Genomic DNA, 24916 nt, shown 5'->3' on the forward strand with positions numbered 1-24916 from the left:
TGAAGTAACCTTTAATGTGATTTACAGTTTACGTGTGATTGTGCTTGTGTTTGTGTGCGTTTAACAAAATGTAAATGTTTGTTTAAGCTGATCAGTTGTAAGTAATTCAACTAAACTGGACATGTGCCTGTTATTAAATAAATTATATATCTAGCGTTATTATTTTGTAAATTTAATGTGTAAAATTCACTGTAATAAATAATAATTAGGATGATTCTCTAATATTGTTGGAAATTCAATTAACGACAATTTTGACACCAATCTTCTTGATGACATCTTGTTAATGTATAATTAAATATTTGAAAATGAAATGATGTAAAAATGTACATACACATGTAAGGAAACTGGTGATTATAAATAATTGATCAATTTGCTGTTTTCTAAAAAATTAGAATGGATTCTCCATTTTCCTTACAACGACGGTACAAAATCCTATTTCATTATTTTTTCTGCTTTGATAATTTTAAAATTATTCTTTGTATTATTAGTAATATACATTTAAATTAAATATTTTTTTATAAATACCCGTCTAAAGATCATTAAATTCGACATTTATTATGTAGATCAATAATAATTATTTATTCAATGTTGCATTTTACTATGAATTTTGGTTGGTATTTTTTTTTACAAAATTAATTTCATGTCATTGAGCTAAATTGACAAAATACCCGGGTTCAAAGAATTTTGAGTCTTATAACATTTGAATGCATTTAGAGAAAAGGTATGATCATGTTGGTAAACTGCACAGATATTAGCATCGCTATGTTGGCATTTCCAATATTCTAACTCAAACAATGGCTGCTTTTTTTGACATTCATTGCGTTTACTTACTCACATACGGTTAGTAATAAATGATTTTACAGATTTTTTCAACTAAATAATTATGCCGAGTGTTGTATTATTTGGTTACTTATCGCGATTATCTTTTTATATGGCCTGTAAATTGACAAAAGTCAGTCAAAATGTAATTTTCTCTTCAAATTAACTTGCAATGCAAGTTACTTGTAGTTAACCTAATCAGTATACCAGTGGTGAGAGGTGGAGGTAGGCTGTGGAGATCTGACATAAATAGTGCACAATTTGTCAGTCATACTCATTTGTTGTGATTGAATTTTATAAACTTTACTAGTACCATAATGCAATTTGTTTTCTTAGTTCAATGGAAACAAATAATTATGACTGGCAAAGTTTAGTGTGCACTAAATAAACATAAATATGTCGAATCTCCACAGCCTACCTCCCCTTTCGCCGCTGTTTTACTTCCATTAAACATTGTCTCTTTCTAGCGTTAATAAATAGCTCAATGTTGATGTTTTTAATAATACGATAAAATCAATGTTTAAGAATTTCTTTGCTTAACTTTACCATTAAGAATTCTTTTGCTATTCTTTCAAATGTGATATACCTACATAGTTTTATGCATTTTTATTATTCATCTATAATAAATATTATTATTTAAACATCTCTCAATGAATGATTTAAATATTATGTTTTTAAATAAGTTGTATGATCAAAATATTATCATTGAGAGACTGAACAAATTGTTTTATAAATAAGAGGAAAATATTACCATTTCATTCAGTGATCTATTTAGTGTACCAATACAGAATACCTTATAGAAGAGAGTTAAATTTGGATGCACCTTTCAGAAATTATTTTTTTCCTACCTGGCAATGGCACACCGCTTCCAATCCGATTGTGTCAATTAACCTGTCAATTTAATATGAATATGCCATTGGGAAAAGTGTTAACAAGTGCCTATTTCATCGTAAAGTATTTACTTATTAAATTATTCACTTCACTTAGTACCATTGTATTATTGTTTACCAAATACCTAATAATATTTTAACAATATGTGCTTTTGAATTTAAAACTTTGTTTATTAATATTATTTAGTTTTCTTACTTTCTTCAATTTATACTTATAATTCTTGTTCTTTCTTATACAGTACAGTGTTTTTCAACCGGTGTGTGACGAGTTTATATATATAAAAAGCATAATAACATAACATGAAACCTTCTAACTTCTTAGAATATATTAGAACAATCACAGATGCCCCATGGTTTGTACGCAATACCACTCTTCATAGAGACTTGAACGTAGAAACCCTTTACGACCACATCTTAAAACTTTCTAAAAAATTCCATGACAGCAGACTCCCCAAAACAGGCGATCGAAGATCTAAACAATTACGATACAGCGATACATAGATATAAAAAATTAAATATTCTGCAGTGCTGACTCCGTCAATTCGAAGGAGAAACCACTGTATAAGCCCTATTTTTCCCTGTTCTTTTTCTTTTCTTTCTTTCAGCCTACGACGAAGGGCTATGCGCTATTTGTTAAAAGGTATACAAACGCGAGTACTACATAATATGCCTACTACACTACTTGGTGCCTCATATATATAATTTTTTTTGCCCTTGCTTTTTTATAATGCCCTTGCTTTTTTGTACAATGTGGTTGGGTGGGGTTAGTTGCATTGATGTGGGGCTAATTAGGTTCCTCCATTTATATCTTTAATTTTCTTTATAGCCAGGATTAAATATTTTGTGTAGTGTTCTTGTGTTGTTATATTACTTAGTACTTCGTAAGGCTTTTGGAGGTCAATTTTATGATTATGCTGTCTATACAGAGTCCTGGGAGTTCATCGCTCCCTTTTAGTATAGGGCAGTCGTTGATGACATGCCACACAGTTTGAGAAGTGTTGCAGTCACATGGACAACAGTCCATCATCCCTCAATTTAAATCTTTTTAGATAAGCTCGCACCGCTCCGCATATATATAATTGAATTGATTCTAACAACAACAACTCACAGTCGTGATAACTATAGACATATAAGCATAGATGTGTGTAATAGGTCATTTTCACGGCAATTCAGCACGACGATTGACTACCAAGTTTCGGGTGTCGTTGGAAATTGCTTTATTACCGTGCAACCAAGCCGTATCCCAGTCTTATGGAAAGTTGACACACGGTCAAGCGTGCCACTTTAGTAAGATGGTTGAAAATCACTGTACTATGTTAAACCTTAAATTATTAATAATGTTATGACGTCTTGAAACAATTATTTTATATTTGTGATTAATAACATTTCCTCATTTAAATAATATCTATAGGCTGCAACTTTTTACGTAGGTAGTACTTACCTGTTTAATATGTATTAACATAATTTATTCTTATACCTACAGAGAGTAGAGATTTGTTGATATTATTATTACTGTTGGTAATAAAGTTGCATTATTAATGGCCATATTTTATCATATTGCGGTGTAGGGATTTCTCAACTCAATTGATCCTAAAAACTGTATTCGTAAATCCATTTTAAAGGCATTTGTATAATAGACCAAGCATAAGGCATCAACTAATATGCGATATAAAAATTAGGCAAGGTTTTTAAATTAAAATTTCTTTGGATATGTCACATGTTTCATTGGGACATGTTCAATATTGATTCAATCAAAAAATATGAAAAATTCTCTATTCTGTTGTTTAAAAGTGTTAAAATATAACTCACCTGATAAGTTGAGAATTCTCTACTAGCATGCATCTAATATTTTTTGTTTTTGTTGTATAATAACATTATAATGAATAAATTCTAGTTTTCTTTCTCTTTTGTAAGTACTTTTTCGTAATTAAGATAAAATAATAATGATGAATGTAACATAATGTTAGGTAAATAATTATAATTAAAATATTAGTATGTGTAGATGATCCTACGTTAATAATTATAATAACGATTTTAATATGTAAATAATGTTACTGCCTCTATATATTGATTGAATAGAATTATGAATGAATTCATAGAACCAAAATATATTTATAAAAATTTATCTGTCTGTTTTATTATGTTTAATACTCTATTACTATTCCTTCAATTTTTTTTTAGAATTGAAACAATAGAGATTGTCTAAAGCGTCAATTACATTGAGCTTCTTTACGAGCTGTTTATTGGTGAATTTAAATGCGGGCGATTCAGCTACTGCGATTTGATGATTACACTCAAAACTTTCCATTCGCTGAGAAGCCACAAGCCAGCGACTATTTTGACGGAACGTAGTTCGTTTTTTTACCGGGAGGTTGGTACTGCACTCTACTGCGCAGATGCAGTAAACCCACACGCCGGCGTGTAGCGTCTAAAGTTGACCGGCTTTCAACTTTTCTCGGTAGAGTGTTTACAACCTGCTTATTAGCTTATTCGTTGATTACACTGGGCGACTTTACAGGCAGATTGTAAATTCGCCAATAAACAGCTCGTAAAGAAGCTCAATGTAATTGAGGCTTAAAGAAGCAAAAGCATTTTGGTACAAACTCCACATACTTCCTCATCACTACACGAGAAGAGTTGTAAGTTAGAAATTCCTAGTTTGTCTTATAACTTGCTATGTACTTTAGATCGAGCCTAGCTGACAAAAAGAAACTGTCTCCATGACACTGTAAATTTACTAAGTCACGTATCATGGCGTGACCATCCAGGATGGGAGCTAGCTGTCCTGCAGCTTCATTCAAACCTGCCACGATTGCTCCAAAATATGGTTCATCTGCGACAAACGATATCTTTATTTCATCAATGTTGAAATCGCTGCGAAAGATTCCACAAGTGAGATGTTTGTCGTGAGTTTTTTCCACAGGACACGAAATCATTTCATTCATATTAAGTATATATCTTACCGTCAAATACTACATAAAAATTGTATTAATTACACTGTGATATATTGTGTATACACCCACAGTGGCCGCGTGGCTTATGCGTTGGACTATCACACCGTGGGTCTCAGGTTCGAATCCTGGGTCTGGCAAGTACATATTATTTTTCAATTTGTGTGTGAGTCAGGGTATGAACCTAATAGGTTGAGCAAGTGGCTGACATACATTTCTCGTAAAAAACAAAATCTGTTAATACAAACCTCTACCATGTGGCCCATATGATCCTATTAGGATCGGACATGGTCGGATATATTGTGTAAAAGTTACTTACGATTGATTTCATGCAATTTGTTTCACAAAGATTTTGCTTAGAATTGTGTAGTCTAGGTTATTTTTCATTCATTTTAAAATTGACAATGATTTTGTAATGTCAAATTTAATGTTAAAAGGTTCAAGCAACTTCTTTGATTTTCGATTTTCATACAATAACAGTAAGTATTGTTTTAATTATATAAATATCCCTTCTGAGACACTCTAGAGCAAGGGTTCTCATGTGCGGCTACCAGAGGATTTTGCTGGGGCCACTAGCGCTTTACGGAATAATATTTCAAATTTTTTTTTATAAAATTATGAAATTGGTTGAATATACATGACTTGTCTTAAATTTTTTTCCACGCTCAAATGATAACTTCGCCTTTTCAGATGATGACAAATGAATATTAAATAGGACTACAAACGAGATTAACATAATTTTCAGTATTTAATTTAATTAACTGGGCTAACGTTAAATATGCGTTATTGGATATGAGTCATGACCAGCGGCGGCTCCTCTAATACCATGCAAGTGCTACGCACCGCCTGCATTTTTGAAGACATCGCTCAACTTTTCATTGTTATTCATATGTGTATCACTCACTTCGCGAAGTAGAACATGTAGCAATATTATGAACAATACTCCATTCATGGGCGCAAAGCGATTGCGATCCAAATAGATTTTCAGTTTGCACAGGATTACAATGAGGTCATTGTATACTTCTTAAACCGTGGTCCAATGTCCTGTGGTAGCGTTTTGTGCAGCATTTTTTACACACTTTATGATCGGCGCACGAAATTAGGACTCTAGAAACAAAAACGCCAGTTTCTGTTTTATAACAACGTTGACGAGTTAATTTTTAACATTTTTACATTTAAGATTTAATGAATCGCCAACATTTTACGAAAATACGAACCGCCGCATTTATTTCTAAACCACTCAAATACATTCAATATAATAAAAAAAAACACAACAGCACTACATGAGTACTAGGTCATAGCTGAATATTAAATAAGAACGATAATATAAGAGAAACATACTTTTAATGCCATATAAATACATCAGAAATAAAACTGAGTTCGAATGAACGTTGATTTACAATATAAATATTACCCGCATAATGTTAGTTCATTTTATAATTTCACATAAATTAATAATAATGTGAAATTTAAAAAATAAACATACTGCTTTGCACTTTTAACAAAGTGAATTGACGTTTGGCTGACGCATTGTTGGAAGCTTAAAGCCATAAACGGTGACATTTATATTTCTTTATTGATCTTAAATTATTCTAGGTGTTAAAAAACTTTTTGAAAAAATAGAATAAATAAACAAAGACATATTTAATTTACCTTCTGAGAAGTTCGACGTTCAGTCATTTTACACTAAGATATTATCTTAGCTTATGGCCTTCGATGATGATGATCATGAAGAGACGCTTTACGACCTCTACGTGGCTAGGACACGTGTTCCTGATGCCGCCAAAGAGTGTGACACATCGTACCCTTATGGCACAGCCTCAAGGGTTCCGTTGCCATGGCCGGCCCTCCCTCACCCTGCAGCGGTGCCACAAAAGCGACCTACGTGCTGCAGGTCTGACATGGCGGGAGGCGCAAGAGTTGGCGATGGATCGAGGGAAGTGGCGCGAACTTGTGCTTGCCCTATGCTCCAATGCTGGGTCGTGACAGGGTGAAAGAAGAAGATCTTCTCTTTATAGAAGGTAAACCATTGCGCACTACCAGAAAATGCTATTTTGAAGACCACCGGCTGCCACTGGTCATGACCAAGTACTTAAAAACCATTTTAATAATACCACGGTTGAAAAATTTTGGTCGAAGTTATACATTGACCAAGAATCAAATCAATTCAAAAAATTGGCAATTGCTTTAGATATTAATATTGTCGATTTTTCCTACTACTGTATACTGTGAAATGTCATTTAGTGTAATGCACTTCATAAAAACAAATATCCAAGCCAGTTGACAGATGTAAACTTAGAAGCATCCATGCAGCTCGCATTGCAGTATTAAGGAATTTACATTTGCATTATTTTTAAATAAATAGAGATGTACTAAAATGTTCAAATGTCTTTTAAGAAATGGACTTGTCTATTAATAAATTGATCCATTCTTTTAGTAAATAAAATTTAGCTTTAATTTTTTCAATCACAACAAAAGTGAAATTTGGTGCGGCCACCAGACATTTCCATCAAACTGTTATTGTCAATTAAATTTCACGTGAGAACCACTGCTCTAGAGTAAGAAATATGTGAAGATAATATTATAACAATAGTAAATCATCCATCACTTGAAAATCCATTGTCATTTTATTATTTGAGGCAAATAGTTTGGTATACAATACTAAAATTACCTATTGACAAAAATATGTACTTAAATAATTTGTTGATATGCGCAAGAGAATTTACTGTTGCACGATCGATGAATCATCCCACGATAGATTACTACGAGCAGCATCGATTTTTGAGTAGCGTAGAGTAACCAAAGCGATAACTACTCACGTTTCACAGCGCGATACATTCAACTCATGGTGGGGCGGGTACATGGAATAAATCTGCCGTCGCCCAGTACGAATAGTATGAAGCTGTCACTTGGATGTGACATCTTCATACTAATTATTCCTATCCAAGTCTACTTGGATCGTACTTGGACCGTGTCAACGCGGCTTTAACGCAGGGTTTTGAATGTGTGAATGTCCCCCGAAAATGAACACGCATTATGGACGTGCAATAGTGTGTTGCACTAATACACCAATATTAAATGAGCATCAATGCATCAACCAAGAGCAGTTGTCAGTATTTGACGTGTGACATATACTTAACACGTGTTTATATTTATCCCGTATTCTTCCACACTCGGAGATCGGTTGACTGCTTCTCCACACCCATTAGGTATTTTAGTTCCCATTATTTCCGAGTTCCTGTTGTAGATGCTAAACACCCAGGGGGCGACGAAAAACCGTAAAACAACATTTTTAAATGATCTTGGTAAAAAGATTTCAAAATTACTTAAACTGAATCTTACGATATATATTATGAAATATGCCTACTGTCGAAGGTCTAAGCTCTTACCACAAGATGTAAAATTGAAGAGTTCATGCTAAACATACAAATATTACCTAAGTATATTCATATTTAGGCGTCTTAACATCTGGAATTAATTTAATAATTAATGTGCAGAGCCACCGATAAGCATTCTTTCAAAGATAGTTATTTTAAATCACTACAGTACTCTCTCAGTGATCCACCACCCCAAAAACCAGACAAGTGTCTCCAATTAGTGAAAGTGGCGAATTATATATAGTGCATACATAGAAAATATGGTAAAAATTAAAACAGGTATTTCTTAAAAATAGTTTTTTTTTTTTTTTGAGAAACTTCTAGCAAATTATGGTTTTTTTTATTATTAAAATTAAGTATTTACTAAAAATTGTACATATTTTTATTAACTAAATATTAAACAGTAAATCACTTGACACAACCAGTTGTTCAGTGAGGCAAATATTCTTGAATGGCTTAGGATTCCTGGCTTTCCCTATGACCAAAAGCTTCAGTTTGTGTGTCCCGGTTGCATTGGAGCACGGCATAATTATGATGCGGTCCTTGGGCACTTTCCTCCCTGGTACCTACATTACTTTCTTCCCGATGAACGTACGTTTTACGAAGGAGAAGTTTCCAAAATAAACCTGTCTCATCTGCGTTGTATACTCGTAAGCGGCGGACTACTCCATGAGAGCCATTGGTCCACTTCAAACATATGTCTGGATCATCATCCCAAGGCAAAGGCTGTTACGATCAGCCATAAATAGTGCACATTAAACTTTGTTAACACGTTCGGTGCGTACAATAATACAAAAATTGTAGCCCCGCGTCAGTCACAGCAGCCGTGTTCATGTGTTGCTTTCAATGTTAGTAACCAAATATTCTACAGCATGTCTACAATTGTTGTTATTTAGTCTTAGCACTGTAAAAAATCTTTCAGTGTTAGTAAGTACTTGCCACGGTTCGGACGTTTCGGGACATTTCATTGAAACTCTCATGTAAAGGCTTGATCACACTAGTATAATCGGAATACGTACATCAAACGACATTATATTTTGTTGAAATATTGTTTACAGTTGTAAATTGGTGTTGTTTATCACTTTTTTTATTATTTTGTAAATTATGTATTTTTTATACCGAGTATATATTTTTTCTAAATTCCATGTGAATATAAACTTTGTCCGACGCTTTAGTGCATGTGATCCCTTGTGTTTTAGTGATACAGTGAGTTTCATTTTTTTTCCTACTGACAATGGATCGGCCATCTTGTTCAAGAAGGCAAAGAGTAGAAGAAAGCGATAACCAAATGTACGATAGTGATTTTGATAATATATCATTGGTTTTATGGCGCGGTCGCCTAATTATTCGACAATACATGAAAAGTAAAAAAGCAAAATAAGGCATTAAACTTTACATGCTCGGAGCAGTGGCGAAGGGTCCTGAGATCCCCGGGGTTCCAGCGGCTAGCTCAGGAGTCCATCGAACCCCGGATTCACAAAAAAAGAAATTCAAACGGTTGGAGTATAAATAAAACACGGTCTTTCGTGCTCGTAACGTGGTCTTCTTATATTTTACATTTTCTTTAAACGTTTACATATTTTGTTTTAACAATAAGTTTCGCAGGTCCTATCCTATCGGAAAGGGGACGCTTACTCTTTCTTTTCTTTTTTTTTAAACTTCGCCTACCCACGCCATTCCACAAAAAAGGACTCTCGTGATTGGCCAAATTTTGTCGCATGATTTTTAATTTGACGAATCACGAGGACCACCTCGGCGCAGGCGCGCAGATATTTCGACGTAGCCGGCAAGTGCGGCAAAATTTATTATTTTTGAATCCTTATATTTAGTCTTAAAATTATCTCTTTCATCCATCATCATTTTTACTTTTTAAATTAAATTAAATTTATCTTAATTACACCTCAGCCCAATATGCGATTTTCACACACCGGACGAAGGCCTTTACTTATGATTAAAAAATACTTACGTGGTTGAGCAAGGAATCAGATTAGATGTTTTATGAAGCCGTTTCTAGAGGTCAGGGTTACGTTTCGACTTATAGCTACTAAATGATTATTTTACACCGGGAGAAGCCCGCCTGTAACAGGGGTGTATCAGTCCATTACTAAGCGATTATTTAAAGCTTACCTTCTATTTTCAAGTATTTAAGTAAATAAATAAATATCTATATTGTCTAGGACTAGGTAATATAATAAAAATATTGATTGTCATCTATCGTCTGTATTTAGAAGTAGAGCGTTTAATTTAGTCAAGTTTCGAATCAAAAATAAATGACGGAAGGTCACATACATGGTGCTATTTTTAGAATTATGTTGAACGTAATCCACGCCAAATTTTCTAAGGCAATTCCGTTGCCAACTTCATACATGTCTGCATATTTGTTCCAGACTTGTAAGCATTACAGGACAAGCTTACGCTCTATGTTGATTTGTTTATTATCGATGACTATCTTTTTAAGCACATAATAAATAATAAGGATGATTCAAGAAAAAAATAACTATCGTGTTCGATCACATATAATTTATAAATTGTTATTAAAAATAAATATTGTATTTCGCGATTATTATTTACTCAAGTCATAGACAAACATAACATGCTATTCACAGTTCATGTCATATTGACATTTCAAAGACGGAGATAAAGTTTTATTTTATAATACAAAAATTCAGTGTATTACTGTGTTTTGAATGTGGACAAATTATCTCACATTGTACAGAAATCATTCGTCAGTGCTTTAAATAAGTATTTATTAAATTGTCTAGTGTCCCGATCGAAGATGTTGTGCGAAACGATTGCATTTAAAAAAAATCATTCCCGAGTTTGACGTTTCTTCAAAAATTAATTTAATTAAATTAAATTTATCAAAGCTTGACCTTCCAAGGGTTCATTTAGATTTGAATACAGCAAAAAAACTTACATTGGACATTTTCACAACAATTTATATGATAAATATTTGTTTTTAACTGGCAGTTAATACATTAAACAAACTTTTTTGTTGGCCATGCGTGTTGTAATATTGTAATAATTTGACAAATTCAGCGGTGAAACCTATGACCAGTGTGTCGTTGTCATTAGTGTGCACCTATTCATCAGTAGTAATATCGTAAGTATTATCTTCTTATTTCCTGTAAGTTACCTGACAAGTGTGCTCTTTTTCTCTGATCTCCATAGCTTACCTCTTTCCAAAAGTCACCATTCGCCACTGGCTCGGAGAGTCTGGTGGATTGGCCCTAAAACTTATTGTTTATGACAGATCAGAAGATACAGAATTGGGGTGGAAAGACCATACCAAAAAAGTTGTCTGAAAATGAATTGAAGGTAAAACAAGAATCGGTCATTCTGTTTTCATGGACAACTACTATGTAATAGTGTTCCACTGACTGAGGATTTACTCCAAGATAAGACATTTGTCAAGGGAACCTTAAAGAGCAATAGAATGGGTGATCCTGATACGGTTGTCAATAAAAAACTTGTGAACTGGTGAATGTATTAGCCAGTACACGGATATGGATATGTGCGTTACAAAATGGAAAGACCGTCGAGAAGTAGTTACCATATCATCAGAATTCGATGGTGATATAACTGACACGTCCAATAGATTTGGAAAGTTATGTAAAAAACCTCAGATGGTAATTGAGTGCAACGGTTATGTGAGTGGAATCAACTATCATGATCAGATGTTGGCATATTACCCGTGTCAACGTAAAACTATAAGGTGGTACAAAAAATTGGGCATTCATTTATTACAAACAATACTTTTGAATGCGCATTATCTATATAATTCCGAAAATCCAAAAATGTTCTTGTACGATTTCAGACTATCAGTAATTAGAAAACTACTTGGCCCACCTCCGCTTACCTTGCCGAAACAGCTTAAAACAAAAAATTCACTAACAAGTTTCAACTTCATTGTTCCATTGTCCTGATTGCCCGAATAAACCTGGGTTGTTTATTTATCGTATAAATATATACAAGTCATTATATTTTTTTGTCTCGATTTATATGTTCACAGATTTTTTTAAATGTACATAAACAAATGTGAATCTAGCATTCCAACGTTCTTTCAAAGTAATATCATATATTGTAGTGTATTGTGATAGTGTAAATTACTTTTGAGGGTGGAAGTAGTCCGCAGACAGTGCAATGTGTAGATAGCAGTTAAAACCTAAAAATTACAACATTTTAATAATTCAATATTTTTAATAATCAGCAAAACACTGCCGTGAGAACGGACATATGATCACCTCCCGCCGGCTGAAGAAATGCTTAAGTGCCGGGTGTCAGTTGTCCATCACAGGAATGAACGAGTAAACAGTGCATTCCTGTCATTGTGTCGTGTGAAATCCATTGTTGGACTGATAACGTTTGTACCTTAATCAAATTTCGCAGACAAAATCCCAGGAATCTATCCGCAATGTGGGAACAAAACAATAAATTTACCCACGCTGTGGATAGCATTTTCTTTGTCTACTTTCAATATAAAAACAGACGTGGCAATCCAACAAGAACTCAGTACCTTAAATTCGCTCGTCTTAATAACACGCCGCTCGCTTCAACGTTAAAATAACTTTTATCACAAACACTATCGTCGTAATCTAATTTATAAACTTTGTATTATTCAAGCTGTAAATTGAATCTGTAATTTGTGTTAAGGGATAATAAATTTGGGGAATTACTTTTATACGCATCAAAACCTTCTGATTTTATTCATCACCTACCCCTCATCACACCATCCCTTGTTACACTTTCAACTATTTTTATATCATAGTCTTTTTCGTGAACTTTTTCAACAATAAGAAATATTATCAACAACATTTGAAGTAATAATAATAAAGAAAGAATAAATTGCTGTAAAATAAAACATGGAGTAAAAAAGGTAAGATAAAATTCCGTTCAAAATAAAATGTATATAAACGCAAAATATTATGTTAGTGTGAATATGCCTTTAGCGCATTTCACATGGCGCGACATCAATAAATACTGCACGTGTTTCGATATCTGGTAGGTAAACAATGCAAATACATGTGGCGCACAGATGTATTTTGTGTAAATGACATTGCAAACGACAGAACTGAGATAAAATATAATAGTTTCTAATATTTAAAAGAGTTTTGTAGTTTCGAAAGGTAGGTATTTTTCAGGTTCTCTGTAAAACATGCGATATTTTTTGCGCAGCCAATGTGTTAATCTTAGGTATTTGTTTTTATTGAACTAAGACTTCAATTTACATATATTTAAATATAAAAATCAATTAAACACCACCTACACGAAACCAGCTACGTTATTATTCACGAGGGAAGGAGGAAGAAATCAATAAAACAGATGAATTGGTTTTATTATTTTTTTATTAAAACAATGCAGTATTTTAATAGTTACAAAGATTACTTTAATATCAATATCTCATAATTTCTTTATCAATTTTACCTATGGTATCATTACGACAAATTTCTCTGAACATCACCACCAGTATTCAATAATGGCAACATTGATCCCTGAACGTAAAATAGTTGTCAGAAATAGCGTCTTGTAAAAATAACATATCGGAGTTTTTTCAACGTGGGACAAATCAAATCAAATATGCATCACGATATTTCCTTGTTTATAAACATAGAAAAGCAATTAGTATTTATCTTAGCTTCTAATAATTTATAAATCACAGAAACGTAAGTGTAAGGGGAACTATTATGTAATCCACTAATGATAATTTTATAGCGTAAAAACAACTCATTCAGTAAATGACCGACTATCTTTCAAAGAGCTGCCAAAATTACTTTAAACATAATAAAAGTAAATAATTGATTGCATTCATCAAATAATTAAATTTAATAACCACTGCTCTAGGATTATTTTTCATTATTAACGAGATTCACTTTTTGTTATTTCAAATCCACACATATAGGTAAATTTACTATCATTCGGATCGTGTCCGGATACTTACGCAGTCCGTCGAATCACACTTCACTGTAAAATGTTGTATCGGAAATATATGGCCGTATATTAAAGACCTTCCAACCTCTTTGGGTCGATAAATTAATGATCGCTTGCTAATTTTGTAATGTCACTATGTCTTACACAACAAATGTTATTCAAGACATGCAAAATAAAGTCCTAAGGCAAAGTCTAATCTAAGAATTTATTACGTGAAAGAATCCAAGGACGTGGTTGTTCGGTGAAGTCATCCAAAAGGTGGAGATTACTTTGACAATAATTGCCAATGTTCGTAAAGAACACGGCACTTAAAAGATGTAAAACAAATCCAACAAAAGTAAATTCTACATATAAATATTGGTGAATTATAGAGATGTATTCTTTAATTATTGTTACATTAATAATAATTTTATTATACATCCCTGTATCAATTGAACATTCAGATTAATTTTGGAATTACTTTCAGAGTTTAATTTCATTATTTAAGTCTATGAAACCTTATCTTCTAACGTCAGTTGTAAAAATCAATGAGATAACAAAGATTTGTTCCAATATCACACATATGAGATTTAGAAACAGATTGTTTATGGTTTTGCTCAATGGTCATTATAAATTAAATACATACAGTTCAAACAGAATTTATCAACGGCTTTTTTTGTTTGGTGATTTACTATAATTTCTGAGCCCTGTATAAAAATACTTATTGTGTCCACTACATTATTTTACTTCAAAGTATACTAAATTTTGAATCAATAAACTGTTTGGAAAAGGACATAGCTTTGTCAATTATATAATAAATTTGGGTCCTTGTAAAGATAGTCAGAATTTGTGGACAGAATATATAAAAATTAATAATTTTTATGCTTCAAAGTTGAATCAAAGGTAAACTAGTTTTATATACCTGGCAACTGATTTTTTGACAATCAAAAAATTTCAAAATAACATTCCCAAGTGATAAATCCAGTGTTACAAAAATATTACATAATATAGATATTATCAAACAAAACATTTTTTTTTTCTAGTATTGTTAATAAATACTATAATATAGAGTGTGTGTGACGGAAATTCAATCAATCTTCAAACCGATTGCAAATCTTTAGAATTGAATGCAATTGCAATGCAACAAAGCATATATGTGCTTTTCTTTTTTTAATAATAACCAATCCTCGTCTCTCCAGATACCATAAATACATTGCGTTTAGTTAGTAGTTTTTGTAGCTTCTTTTCCAGCATCTAGGAAAATTCTTCACTTCAGACATATTTGTCTAGTAATAATTTAAATTACCACCGTCTAAACCGTTCAGTCTTGATAAATGTGTTACCTATAATCATTAATGACTCAATAAACTTGACCTACGCAATCACTTTATATTATTCATCTGTGTATACAATTCAATGTATGTATCGTTGTCCTGTCCCATGTGCTTGTGATCAGTACAGTATCGATAGATTTAATCTGATTTTCAACTATGTATACAGCTTGTATTAATAAAAATGTTAGCTGTTATAAGAATACCACAATATAAGCAAATTGCAATATACGCCTGAGGTGAATTTGTTAATATCTAGGTAATAGAAATTAATCAAATTGTGTATTTACTCTTTCGTTTTTTTCTGTATCAATGAAAATAGGTTAGACAAAACATAAGACAGACAATGTCTCTCGCAATTTGCAATCAATTTGAAGAACTTATTACAATATGAAAAAAAAAAAAAACAAGCCGTTTGATCAACGCATACAAAGGCCAGCTATTTAAAAAATACGGGGACGATTCAAAGTGAGGTCCAACAGGTAGGCTTATTTCGCAGCCGCTTTCCCCTTGGCGTCCTTGCTCTGTTTCTCTTGTTCGCGTCTCCTGGCCGCCTCCTCGCGCTGTTGTCTGACCAGAGCTAACCGGGCGAGGTCGGCGCGCGCCTCTTCAGTTGCGCCGGCCGCGTGAAGCTTCTGATAGGCCGCGGCACCCCTCTGTCTTGCCAGTTCCTCACGTTCCCGCCTGAATAAAATAACATTAAGTGTTACCAAAATTGATAATGCTTTGTAATATTGTAGTAAAAAGGTTCAGGTTCTATGTCCAAATTTGAGAGAATATCAAGGCGGCATATCTATATCCATGCCAGCTGCTTACCCTGGGAGAAAGCCTATTTCAGCCTGCTGCTTTGATGAAACAGCAGTATTATAATAATTGTAATCAGCAACTCTTTCAGAAATTAGTGCTACATACTTCGAAAATGAATAAGATTTCGCAAACGACCACTTTTAACTTGTGTTACTTTTATGAAGAAAATGAGGGCAATAATAATTATTACTATTGCCCTCTTCATACCCACAAGAGCCACAGGGCTTTAGCACAGGGGCCCGGACTCAGGGAGGGCCCGGCGTATCAGATAAATGAGATAAATACACATCTTAAATTTGTTCTAATAGTAAAAAAAGTCATTATTTTACTTTGCTTATCTATATCTACATTTTAAAATATATGGTTGTTCGATGCAATTTTTGGTTGTTATGTGTTGATACTCAACAACTCCATAATTCGATGTGTTAAAAAATCGCTAAAAAATTTTATTTGACCTCCAACACCATTTAGAAACGTCAGACTGCCTTTATTAACCTTAGCGATAGGTAGGGGAGCCAGCATCAGGATAAGGGGACCATGGTCCTCTCATACAATACATGCGCCAGCATAAATTGAACACGGTTCGAATGTGGAATTAAAAGCTCATCACAGTACAAAAAATACTGAATATGCCAAATGTTAATTGTACCATCACTCAGCAGTCAACTTATACTGGTACATAGAAGTATTGGCTGTGTTTTTAAGGCTACATATTACTTCTTTCGTCTTATTAAACTGTTGAATGGAAAATTTGAAGGGATATTTTCACATTAAATAGCATGTTTGTCATCAATTTCTTTTTGCTTAATGTTAACACTGAAATAATACGGATCAAATAATTGGCACTTTGCAATAACAATAATGGTGATAAGAGCAAGAGACGAGATTCTTGAAGCGACTCAAACCTCTAGCGATTATTTTTTACAGGAGTAGCACCATGTTTGACGACGAAATGTCAAAAATATGACATGATAAAATTACAATCGAGATATAAAATAAGTACACACGCACGTTCTTTCTCGACGGTTTTACACTCATTCCAACATGTCTCAACATATGTACCATCTGGCTTGATGGTTTTTTGTTCGAGATCGAGCAAATTGGTCGATCCGAAAAAGATTCAAGGTCCGTAATTCTTGCTCGATACAGTTTGAGCGAGGGAGTGAGGACGCACCGGCAGGGCTCGTGTAGCCTCACTCTCACTCGTGGTCGAAATCGTGGCGGTGCGACGGTGGCCTCACAGCGTCTTATGTAGAATTGCTCGACTGTATGGACGCAACGACGAGCATGCTTCCAAGTCAACATACTCGAACGAGCAAAACCGTTGAGCAAGAACGTGCGTGGGTACTTAACATTAACAAAATCAGTCACAGTAACACAAACACATTGTCAACAGCACTGAAAAGGTACCAGTAAAGCCTCAATCCATGCCAGCGCTATTTTATCAGCCTGGTGGATAGCAGAGTCCTCCAGGGAAGGCATACAGGGTGCAGGTCTCAACAACATGCTCAGCAGTTTGAATTTCTCACATAAATGAGAGGTATTTAATCCCCGCTTAATTACAATAAATATTTTTTTACACGCTCAAAATGATAATATGTCTGTCGTCCGTTGAAAGTCGTGAGTGTTTTGATTGTCAGTATTTCGGAAGTATCAAATAAATTATTGACAATAGTAATTACCTTGAAAGTTCTGGCTTGGGAGCATCTGCAACTGTTTCATTAAGTGTGCTAAGTTTCTTTGATTTCTTTACGATCCTGTTTGGATTTTCAACTTCTATAAGAGCCGAAACACCTTTCGCCTTGCCTTGCTTTATTAAAAAGAAAATTACTCTAATTAGAAAAAATAAACAATAACATAAGTAATCAACATGCAATACTTAGCAAAGAGAGTTTCTAATCCGAATGAATGGCTGGAGAAATATGAAACTAATTCAATGCGGGAATGTCTGGGACTCCCGGTTGGACCAAAATCGCCTGTTAAATGCTTACATGACTCCTTCAGCAAATACTGGGAGTGTGGTGGTATGACTTTTCCAGAAAAGAGATGAGGGCAAATCACATAGCATCTTGTCACACCGAATGTGAAGATGTGATATTGAACGCGGCCTGGCCTACAGATTCCTGGAGGAAGTCTCAACCAGAATTATTGTCTTTCCATCAAGCCAATCAGATTCCTGGAAGACCGCTGAATACCATCTGAAGAGTGTACGCTGTGAAACTACAGGTGCTGGGATGATCTGGGATAAATGCAAAAACTTGACAAGGGACAGGGGTTTTAGTGGTATCGATATCGTCATTGTGCCTTCATAACTGGCTATGTATTTCTTGCAAAGCTATACGAGAGACATAAATTAGTGAAATTCCGAATTTAACATTTTTGGGGGGATTGACAAATAAACCTAAATAAATAAAGGGAAAACATCCATTGGGGGTGATATTATGAACATATTATGCCAAGATGTTCTTTCGAATTTCTCATGAACTGACGATGTTTTTCTTTACAGGCATTATTTGAACAGGTGAAAATAAAAAAAAATCCAAAACTTGGACAATCCAGTTGTGTAACCTTGGTCTTGGGCACTACAGACATGTCTATAAATAGAAATTCACACATGCGCCTGGAATTCATTTCAATGATTGCCGTGCATTGAATTGAATGCAGATAGTCAGGAAAACGTGAATTCCAGGCATGTAAAATCAGGGCTCCACTATATTGTGAATGCTATATTTGACTGCAAATGATATTTTTAAAATAATTTAAAAATAATAAATATTTAGGGATATTGAATTGACTTTGAAGGAGCAGACATGTACAAAGAGAAGAATCCTAAATTCCACTCGTGCAAACAATAGATTGCGCTGCACGGATCAATATTAAATTATGGCTATCGCCGTTAATACATTTGGGTCACCAGAGTATTTTGATTAAATAGCAAACCTCTTCGTCTGAAGATGATTCGTCATCGGATCCCGACCCACTTCCCTTCGCCGCATCTCCGTCTTCGTCATCGGGATTCTCTTCACCGTGTTCCGCTCTCCACCTAATTAATATAACATGTCGATTCAAGTTAGATTACGTAAACATATTATTATTTTGCCTGCCGTACCACGTGCAGAATCTTCATAAAATAAGAGTATGAAGTCAAACACAATGTATCAACATACGATACTGCAATAGGTCATATGTCAAAAAATATCAATATTAATATATAATGAAAAAATCCAAATAAACAGATTTTCAAACAAAACACTAACTTGTTTATTTACGCATCAACATAGCAACTATAAAGTCACATAATCTGTAGATAATTACCAAAAACTAACATAAACATTGCCCACTGTTCGAATTTAAAACTAAGCTTAGCACAAAATTTATTTTTACCACACCGGAATCAAACCTGTAACTCCCATTATGAGAAGCCAGTGCCTTATGCTTTGGACTACGAGAGTCGCCATAAATAATCAGCATTATTCTGCAACCTACTTGTCACGGCTACAATTTTAGTGTAGCAGTGGCGAAAGATGGAGGTAGGCTTTTGTGACCTGACAAACATCGTACTCGCTAATCTTTGTCAGTCATACTTATTTGTTTTCATTGAACTAATAATACAAATTGCAGATGGTGTTAGTCTGTTTTTAAAATTCAATTTAACCCTGCGTAAAACAAGCCATAACAGATAACTAAAAATATTAGTCTATCTATAAAATTTTATAGATAGGTATAAGAATATTGTTTGATTACGCAGGGTAACAAAAATTAAAAAAAACGAACTGACACCATTTGCAATTTGTACCTACTTTTAGTTCAATGAAAACACATAAATATCTACGACTTAAAAACTGTGTGTTATTTTTGTCAGATCTCCACAGTTTACCTCTAATATTATCAACTATTTCTTTTATTCAAACGAATAATTCACAAGATTTAAGAATATATCATTCTGATTATTGAACATTATATAATTTAGAAAAACACTTTCTGAGAGAATATATTATAACCAATAGAAAAAATCTTTTTTGAAAAAAGTAAGCCACCCGGCCGGGAATCGAACTCTGCATCTCCACGGGTAAACGCCCCAATCGTCGCATTTATCCAATATGCTACGGTGTGACATACTAATAGCGACAAATTTTAGCTATTGACATTTACAATCAGAATGATATATTCTTAAATCTTGTGAATTATTCGTTTGAATAAAAGAAATAGTTAATTATAAATTATTAGCAAGTGCAAGTAGTCACTTCTAAAAAATATTGGAGAAATTCCACGACGTCGGTTAGTAATCAAAAGTAATAGTAAATAGTTACCTACTTTGATTTAATAAACAAAAATCGATTGCCAAAGTAGCTTGATTTCGAAGAGCGCCGATGAGTAGGTATTAAAATGATCAATAGCTAAAATTTGTCGCTATCAGTATGTCACACCGTAGCATATTGGATAAATGCGGCGATTGGAGCGTTTACCCGTGGAGATGCAGGGTTCGATTCCCGGCCGGGTGGCTTACTTTTTTCAAAGAAGATTTTTTCTATTGGTTATAATATATTCTCTCAGAAAGTGTTTTTCTAAATTATATAATGTTCAATAATCAGAATGATATATTCTTAAATCTTGTGAATTATTCGTTTGAATAAAAGAAATAGTTGATAATATTAGAGGTAAACTGTGGAGATCTGACAAAAATAACACACAGTTTTTAAGTCGTAGATATTTATGTGTTTTCATTGAACTAAAAGTAGGTACAAATTGCAAATGGTGTCAGTGCAAATGGTGTCAAGTGTTTTTCTAAATTATTTAATGTTCTAATATTATCGTTTGGTCTCGGCAGGTTTTGATTGAATTTTAAAAACTAACCAATTCCAACTGTAATTTGTATTCTTAGTTCAATGAAAACAAATAAGTATGACTGACAAAGTTTAGTGAGCACTATTTATGTCGAACCTTAAGCCTACCTCCACACTTCGCCACTGGTATAATATAATATCCCAATTTACCACTCCGCAATACTACTACTTCATCGGTCATTGGCCATGATCCAATTAGTTATGAAATCCCAAATAGATATTAATATCAAATACAAGGTAGATATCAACTGCTTAATCTACAAACCGGCTAATTCCACTCGGGCAAATTGTTCAGGAAGGATAAAAAAACTTAATAATTTAACTATCGTGCGGAATTTAACAATTCCAAAAATACACTTGGTTTTTTTTTTTGGTAAATGTGCCGCAGTGGATATGAAATTTTACAACTTTCTTTATAGACCAAACCAAACCAAACCAAACCAAACCAAACCAAACCTAACCTACCCCAACCTACTATTACCTCATAATGGTGTATTAAAATGTATGAAAATTTAAAATTTTCAATTAACGATTATTGGATCGGAAAGCCGATGCACCGACAGAAAAAGGTATTTATTATAATTGTCTACATGGAATAAACTGTTTTCGTAAAAAAAAAATTATAAAAGTCCACCTCTGCGGCACAATTACCTTTTTTTTTTTACAAATAAGCTGCACTATGAATTAATACATTATTTTAGTTTCCCTTTTATATATAAAGAAAAATTATATAAAGAGCGGAGTTGTTCCATTTAAGATATTGGAAATTTGGCACCTGCAGTTGGGTGTTTTGGGTGAAGAACGATAACGCATTTATTTATAGATTTAGGAATTTGAAATTTTGTGTGAGCATAGAAAACAACTTCATAACAATATACCATCGAACTCTAATTTTTGTTCAAAAGTGCAGTAAGCTGGTTTGCAGATTAAGTAGTCGATATGTATTATTCCAATAGCTTCCCTACAATTAGGTGGGCACCCAGAAGGAATGGTAAAAGATAAAAACAAAATATATAATGACACCCTCATCAAAAATTGACCCTAAAACAGTTTCTGATCACTAGCCATGATGCTCAATTCAATGAATTATTAAACGATTATTTAAAAATTATGGGAGATAAAATTATTTACAGAAATGTATCAATTAATATGTTAGTACAGTACGCACGCTCTCAGAAATCAAGCTCTATAATTCGCCAGTATTCGATTGTCAAATTCAGTAGCCTGCCGCGTACAAATATACAACGCCGATGAGACAGGTTTATTTTGGAAACTTTTTCGTAAAACATATATTCATCGCAAAGAAAGTAATGGACCAGGGACGAAAGTGCCCAAGGACCGCATCACAATAATTATGCTGTGCTCCAATGCAACCGGGACGCATAAAATTAAGCTTTTGGTCATAGGGAAAGCCAGGAATCCCAAGCCATTCAAGAATACCTGCCTCACTGAACAACTGGTTGTGTCAAGTGATTTACTGTTTAATATAATACAGTTAATAAACTTAGTTTATAAATATCTATAATTTAGTAAATACTTGATTTTGATTATAAATAAAACCGGAATTAGCTAGTACAAATTTGCGGATAACTGAGAGAGTACTGTAATTTGTATTTTTAATTATAAAACTGATAATTATAATTCAGAAGACCACTTACCTATCACAATAAACTACATAAAATTTTACTCTGATATAAATAATGTTATTTATTGTTGTGCTATGTGTATTAACCTACATTTTTTTTTGAATGTCACATTCAGTGTAGACAACTTAAACAATATAAAAAAATCAACTTTCTATAAATTCTATTATTATTGTACCTGCGTTTTTTCTCTTCTTCTTTTCGTTGTTCTTCCAATTCTTCAGGATTCGTAAACCTTCGGTTGCGGCCCTTATGATTCAAAAACTTTCCTAAAAAATAAAACCTAAATCAAGGCGTGACGAAGCATTCATAATGAAACTCAAAACATAAAAATGAAACCGAAGAAAATAGAGCATCCGAATGCTAATATTCTGTTGAATTTCATCAGTAAACATTGTATAAACTAACATATTTTAAGGCAATGACGATATTTTCACTAAAATAATAAATACATGCGGGATACCCGTCAACCAAAATGCAAAACCATAAAAATCGTATTAGTATTGAGATATTTCAACTAAAATATCCGCTCACCTTTAGGCATGATTAATTAAAGTTTAAACTAAAAGTTTTAAGGACGCTAAAGTGAATTAAAACACAATAATTTAGCTAAAAACTGTATGTAAAACGCACACGATGCGCAATCAAAAGATTTTTCAGTGACGTTTTCACGCAGTCGCACTCTATCACTGAATTTTTGAACTAATATAAAATTGCCATATGTAAATAATTTATAGAATATCGTGTGAATTTTTCTAAACCATGTAGGTAAATAATTATAATATAGAAAAACGAAAATCTATTAAGATTATAGGTACCTACTTAATAAAATCATTAATTATTGTTATTATAATTATTGTTATCGATGTGAGGGCCAATGGTGTTGTGACGAGGGTGCTTCGGTCGAAAACTTACAATCGAATAATTCTCTTTTTATCAATCATGACGTACTGATTATTATTTTTCGTCACCGTTTTAGCAAAACCATCTATGTGTCACTTTTATCAAAAATGACTTTTAAATACCACGTCATTCCTTATTTTTTTCTCTATAGGCCAGTAAAATGATCTATGTGTTGGGTAAACTCGCTCCGAAGTTATTTCAAAAAATAAAAAACAGCTATGTGTAAGGTTCAAAAACCACGGTTCACAAAAACAACTATGTGTATATTATAGTAACATATAAGTAAGATGGTATTTTGATATCGAGAGTGTAATGTTTTTTTACAGTTTGGCTACACATTGTTTGTTTCTATGTTATATGCTATGCATTATGGTCTTGCACGACGGTTTGAAAGATGCTTTCTCAAAAAGAGAGACAGGAAATATTCAATAATTTCTGGAAGATGCCTACATGGTCAATAGGGTATAGGCGAGAATTAATTTAAAAGTTGGATAAACAACTACAAACGCCTCGATGACAGTGGCCAATTGAAAGCAACAATGACAAGTAATAAGAATCTGACTGAAGATAAATAATTGGTAGTGCAACCAAAAATCAAAACGGAGAGATTTGTGGAAAAATGTTACATTATGGTTGGATCTAATTCCAAAGTTCCCACCCATTATTGCAGAGAAAATACCTCCAGGGTGTATGTGGAATCGTGTTTCCGATCCAAAATACAAATGCATGATGAATATAAAAAATGGTCTCTGGAAAATGGTCATAAAGCAGCTGAATATACTCCAGTATATTTACCACCAAAAAATCAGTATCCACCAACCACGTAAAGATCAGTGTGCCATCACTGCCATCTGCTGTAGTTATAAAATGAAGAATGTTTCATAAATGGAATACAATAGCCACATTATTAAAAAAAAAAAAGATGCTAGAAGACCAAAAATGAAATGAAGGAGAGTACCAGAAGTATTACTGGACGGTTAGTAATCACAATGGATCTCCAAAGTGTGCTGCTATGTCCAAAACACAGGCACAAATGTATTATAAACAAAAGCTGCAACTACACAATTTCACCATATACATTCTTCATAATGTATCTTCTAATGAATTTGTCTCATCTCATCGAAAGCAGGACAATACAATGAAATAATTCTAATATCGGATGGGTGTGGATATCAAAACCGAAATAAATTATTCGCTACTGCTCTAAGTTATATCTTTAGAGAGAAAAAACATCGAGATTCAACAGCTTTTATAATATATATAATGAATCATTGCCAATATCACAGTCGAAATACATACATCTTCAGGAATTAAAAAGTGTAATAGAGAAAGATCACCACTATTTCTACGATAACCTAACATTTAAACCTGCTAATAGAAAGTAAACGAACTTATAAATATAATATCATCTCACTATTGCATTAATAATTAATAAAATGATATT

The 24916-nt window shown here is 33.3% G+C and overlaps 1 protein-coding gene across 1 annotated transcript; it reads right to left on the reverse strand.

Annotated features, from left to right (window-relative positions):
- Positions 1-15007: 15007 nt before the first annotated feature.
- LOC147070116 (28 kDa heat- and acid-stable phosphoprotein-like) lies at positions 15008-23260 on the reverse strand. Its single transcript, XM_085950051.1, has 5 exons — positions 23104-23260; positions 22748-22838; positions 19023-19125; positions 17765-17892; positions 15008-15959 (listed from the first exon to the last, which is right to left on the reverse strand). Exons 1-5 carry the CDS (start codon positions 23111-23113, stop codon positions 15764-15766), a joined length of 528 nt encoding a protein of 175 aa, XP_085806177.1. The 5' UTR covers positions 23114-23260; the 3' UTR covers positions 15008-15763.
- Between the last annotated feature and the right edge of the window lie 1656 nt (positions 23261-24916).

This window comes from Rhyacophila brunnea, unplaced genomic scaffold (assembly GCF_057557595.1).
Source record: "Rhyacophila brunnea isolate RB1 unplaced genomic scaffold, BYU_Rbru_1.0 scaffold_22, whole genome shotgun sequence".
Classification (NCBI taxonomy): domain Eukaryota; kingdom Metazoa; phylum Arthropoda; class Insecta; order Trichoptera; family Rhyacophilidae; genus Rhyacophila; species Rhyacophila brunnea.